The sequence below is a fragment of the Crocodylus porosus genome, unplaced genomic scaffold, assembly GCF_001723895.1.
Source record: "Crocodylus porosus isolate Cpor-Errol unplaced genomic scaffold, CroPor_comp1, whole genome shotgun sequence".
Classification (NCBI taxonomy): Eukaryota; Metazoa; Chordata; order Crocodylia; family Crocodylidae; genus Crocodylus; species Crocodylus porosus.
In genome coordinates this window covers 3,301,498-3,306,653 of record NW_017728939.1, presented here as the reverse complement: position 1 = coordinate 3,306,653, position 5,156 = coordinate 3,301,498, and the positions used below count along the sequence as shown (strand labels likewise).

General features: G+C 44.1%; 1 protein-coding gene across 1 annotated transcript; it reads left to right on the top strand.

The window, feature by feature from the left end:
• Positions 1-810: 810 nt before the first annotated feature.
• LOC109318419 (transmembrane protein 244-like) lies at positions 811-4,627 on the top strand. Its single transcript, XM_019547657.1, has 3 exons — positions 811-1,659; positions 3,840-3,913; positions 4,353-4,627. Exons 1-3 carry the CDS (start codon positions 1,628-1,630, stop codon positions 4,520-4,522), a joined length of 276 nt encoding a protein of 91 aa, XP_019403202.1. The 5' UTR covers positions 811-1,627; the 3' UTR covers positions 4,523-4,627.
• The last annotated feature ends 529 nt before the right edge of the window (positions 4,628-5,156 follow it).

The following is a 5,156-nucleotide window of genomic DNA, read 5'->3' as shown; positions in this document are numbered from 1 at the left end:
CATACATTTATTCAGAATCCTTATTTTTACTTATGCAACAAAACAGTGAATGTCACTTTTTGTATTAGAATATGGCTAATGTTTCATGCTCACTATTTATATTCAGATTATTTGGATGGAATTTGGAATTCAATGTAAAATGCACACTGCATTGTAAAGTGGTTAGTTGATTAATTGATAATTAAACAGTTAATCAACTGCTAATCAATCATTAACTGTTCTGGATACCTAACAAAATGCGAGTACATTAAAATATGTGTTGCAGTGAAAATTAACTTTCCTGAAACAGAGGAAGTATTTTCTTGAGTCAGTGAATTCAACCAGTTTTTTCTGGTCATTGTCAGGCCCTTCAAGATCTTAACACTGCTTGATCCAGGGGTGGATCCAGAGGGGTACTGTGGTATAGCTGCACCCCGCTTTTTGACCATGTGGCAGGAGCCCTTCTCTTCCCTTTCCTGCTCAGAGGCACATCCCCTCCCTGTCCTCTCCCCTCCTATTTCCTTCTTCCCTGATTGCTGCTGCGGCTGTCTCCACTGTCCCAGGTGCAAGGGACACAACCAGGCTGTGTGGGGGCATGGGTCAGTCCAGGACACTAGTGGCAGTGGCTAGGCAGATTCCTCCTTGCTTGCTCCCCCTAGGTGTTCTCCATCAGCCCAGGAGCAGGCCTGGGGAAGGGGAACCCACCCACAGGCTGCCACCATCCTGGGTTGATCTCAGCCCCCATGCAGCCTGACTGGAGGGAATGGAGCTCCGCTAGGCCCCAGGACAGTGCAGACTGTGGGATACTGGCAGTGGCAGTGGAGTGGATGGGAGGAGAAATGATGGGGCATACCTCTGAGCACTGAAGGGAAGACTGGGGAAATGCTTACATTCTTCAGCACTTAAAAAGTCCCCAGCTGTGCTGCTTCTGGGGTGCAGTCTACCTGCCCCAGTGCAGAGAGGAGGAGGTGTATAGTCATCCCTGCAGTTCTGGTCCCTGCCCTTGCATCCCCAATTTAAAAAATCCTGGATCTGCATCTGTCTAGAACTTATCCTCTTATTATCTCATTTTTCTTCCTGAAGTGGAGGAAGCAAGCAAACCTTCTTGGTTTTTTAACTCTTAATTTGTTTCTCACATTTGAATGAGTTGTTCATTGAACTGAACTAGTTGAATGAACTGAAATGAAGAAAATGCACTGGTAGAAGATGCTAAAATCTGGTTTAGCATGTTCATAAAGTCTGGTTCCTGGTGCTTAGCTGCTAAGTTTAATCCGTTTGGTGCTTTAATTTCCATTATAACTTCAGCAGCAAATGTGTACTGCTTGAATAACTGTTTTATTTCATCTAAATGATTTCAACAGGTTATAATAAGATTTGGCCTTAATGTGGGTTATCCTGTGAACTCTTCAGATAGAATTTCTTTTGAAATATGCAGAGAAATTATTTTCATTTAAGGCATGCTATTTAAGCAAAACTGTTGGATTTTTTATTTGACAGGAGGCAGGGATTTTTATCAAGTTTGTTTGGAAGTAAGTAAATGTCTCATTCCCCAGCTGCATGAACTGAATCGTTACTCTTCTGCTCTGACTTCCAGACCATACTCCTTCATTTGCTGTTGTGCCTGGTCATTTTCTACACAGTTTATTACATGATTGGAAGCATTTGTCACGGAGCATTCAGGTGAGGCTGCTGCTTTGGATCTCACTTGAGCTTACCCCCTTGAAGTCACAAGGTCTAAACTGCTAGGGGCGTGCACAATTATGTTGCCTTTCTATGATAAAGCTGCTCCACAGTATGCTGGTGAAGCATGAGAGTCCTCCTTTCCCCTTCCCAAGTGGAGTAGGGCAATTCTGACTCAATTGTTCTTCCCAAACAGACCATTTATTTTTTAGTTTCAGGCTAATGTAGTGCTTGTGAAAGGCACCAGACTGCAGAGCCCTGGAGTTTGAAGATCCAGTTTGTTTAGCTACAGTAAAGGACTCACAGGGTGCATCTACATGAGATGCTACATTGCCATATGAATGAGCTATGACACTGTAGCTCATCACAATGGCAACCTAGCATTGGTGGGCATGAACCATGATGCTGTCGCTACTGCATGGTAGGGTTGGAAACAACCCGTATGGCACCAAACTGCGCAATACCGGCAGTTACTACGCAGTCATTTAGTACCAAGTACTAATGTAGTAATGACTGAGCAGCCAGGTGCACATGTAGACATGCCCACAGATCAGTTCTGGTCCCCAAGCCTCGAAAAGGATATAGAAGAACTTGAGAAGGTACAGAGGAGGGCAACAAAGATCATCAGTGGTGTTGGGGGTCTTCCATGTGAGGAGAGGCTAAAGAAGCCAGGCCTATTCAGTTTAGAAAAGAGATGCTTGAAGGGGGACCTGATAAGGGTTCACAAAATACTAAATGGTGACGAGAAAGTAAACAGGGATTTATTATTTACTCTCTCTCACAGTACAAGAACTAGGGGTCACAAAATGTAATGAGTAGGTAGTAAGTTTAAAACCAACACAAGGAAGTTCTTTTTCACACAGCGTGTCATTAAAGTGTGAAACTCTGCCACCAGGTGTTGTGGAAGCTGACAGTTCAGCCAGATTCAACAAAGGGATTGGAGAAATTCTTGGAGGAAAGTGGCATCAATTGCTATTAAGTATGGGAGTTAGTGCTTCTGAATCAGAACTTCCTAGACCTTAAATGCTGGAGGCTGCAAGTACGAACAGCATAGGTGTCTGGTGCCTCTTGAGTCGGGGGGGGGGCACATGCCCCCCCAACACCAGTCAGCAACCGGGGGGTGGGGGGGATGTCCCCTGGTGGCCAATCCCACTGATGGGGGGGTGGTGTGGAACTCCTGCTGCTGCTTCCAGAAGTGGCATGGCCACTTTTGCTGGTGGCCCTGTTCCCTGGCTAGCACTCATAGGGGGGCCCCCTGTTTGCCAGCTAAAGAGAGCACAGCCTAACATGGGGTGCACCAGCGCTCTCAGGGGATGCATGTGCACCCCTGTGTACCTCCTATGCATCACCCCTGGCAAACGGTGGAAAAAGCCCTGGTCATACCCAGTTGATTCTCCCTTTCAGCATCTGCTCTCGGCCACGGCGTGACACAGGATACTGGGCAAAATGGACCTATGGTCTGACCCAGTAAATGACAGTTCTTACATCCCTATGGAGATGCAGACAGGGCAAATGACTCATTCAGGTTTCCATGGAAAAAGAACACAGACCACTGCTGCATAGTTAAAATAGTCATCACCTTTAGGACTGACAGGACCATTACACCTTCAAAATCTTTTTATGTTGAGAGTAACCAAACAGGGTAATCAAACGGCACTCAGGTGCCATTTAATTTCAAGAGTAGTCAGGCTCCTAATCCCCTTAGGTTCCTTTGAAAATTCCAATTTGACCTCTCTGCTGAGGGTACTGAAATTGAGATCCAGTCAGTGTCAACAGGATGGGATGGCTTAAATGAAACACATGCAGCTCACTGGAAACTGAACGGAGTTCAGAGAGGCTATTGAAACAGCTCACAGGTGGCATAATGGTTGCTGTTAAAATATCAGCCATAACTGCAAAGGTTCCCTGTTTATATCCTAATCTAAATGCAAGGAGACATTGATGGGATCAATTTGGAGGTTCTCTTTTATACTCTATGAATGCTGACTATTCACCTGATATTTGGAAATTTACAGTATAACTATACTGGCTTCATTTAACAAGGGTTTTATAGACTAACTCATTCAGACAGGCATGAGCCTCAAACACCGAGTTTTCACTGGAGAGCAGTGTAATTGCCCTTGATCATTTTTCACTTCCTAAAAATGTTTTTAACAGTTTTTTTCCTGCCTTCTTTCCAGGCTGGACACATTTGATGGACTCATCCCCTTTGAATTTAAAACAGAGCCTTCTTATTCCAACCCCAAATATCTCGGTAAGAAGTGTGGGGCAGCCAGGCAGCACTAGAATATAAAAAACCACATAGATCCTTCCAGGCCAAGAGCTTGTGAACACCTGAGTGTGTGGGATTACTTTATCTGGAAGGTTGGACTCTAAGGAACAAATACAGGGAAGACAGTGAAGTTGCACTGGTTTATAATGAAGTGGCCTATTGGCAATGAGAAGAATAAATGGTACTAGATTTCTTTGTCACCGGGGAATGGACTTTCCTTATGTCTTCTTGCATGTCTCCCATTAGTACCAGTATAATCTGTACCCCAAAGAACAGGACAGGAAGTTAACTCCAGGAGACTGTTGAGGTCTTTTCTTGGAATGCTATTGACAGGGATGCTTTGCATTCCCACAGATCCCTGCTATGAGCTCTATCTGCCTTCACTCCACAATAAGGATGGTTTTGTTCCTCATTTTCCTAGTGAGTTTGCTGTCCATGGAGCTGACATACTTCACCAGCAGCCTTCTCTTTGCTGCACTGCTGAAGCGATGGGTCTGGGACTACGCCATCACTGTCACATTGATCCATGTAATACTGACCTCTCTTGGTGAGTTTGAGTCGGGTGGATTCCAAACATGGCACTTTATTTGAAAGTATAGGCATCTGACCCTTTCTATTTTGTAGCTGTATGATAGCAGGATAAGATTTTATCATTTCTCATGCACTAAGCAACTCAAAATATATGGACTTTAAAGGCAGACTCAGGTGCAACAAGCAGTGGTGCAAACAATGCCATTAGCAGCTCTCTTCCTGCTGAGTCAGAATTCAGCCAGCATCCCAGGACCATGCCATATTAGAAGAGCATCTTGTTGCTTATGTTTTAGTTCAGATGATCGGAGACACTGCCCACAACTTCTCCTAGCATCTCTTTAAAGGAGGTGGTTTAAAACCTTATGTTTTTTCCAAAAATGCAGTTTAGCTAAACGCCTTTTAATGTGGATGTTTTGTAAAGTGCTCCAGTGTCCTCCAAGTTCTTGTGTTTTCAAAATCACCACCTTGCCTTAAACCTGCTTTTAAGCATAAAGAGAGCAAAAATTTCAGAAGGTTTCCAAGTAAATGGACCTGAAAATTGCACTGTGATAGTTAACCGACTCCCGTTATTTCTAAATATTCGGCAAATACTAGATCAAAATGTTCCTATGCCATTGTGTGCGGACACACGCACACACTTTTCCCTTAAAACTTTTACCATTTGCCTTGATTCCAATGATGTGCGTTACATTTA

Excerpts from the sequence above, each read along its gene's own strand:
- LOC109318419 (XM_019547657.1), top strand. The coding sequence starts at position 1,628 with ATGATTGGAAGCATTTGTCACGGAGCATTCAG. Across the intron at positions 1,660-3,839 it reads ATTTGTCACGGAGCATTCAG|GCTGGACACATTTGATGGAC; the intron begins GTGAGGCTGCTG and ends CCTTCTTTCCAG. Across the intron at positions 3,914-4,352 it reads TTCCAACCCCAAATATCTCG|TGAGTTTGCTGTCCATGGAG; the intron begins GTAAGAAGTGTG and ends TCATTTTCCTAG.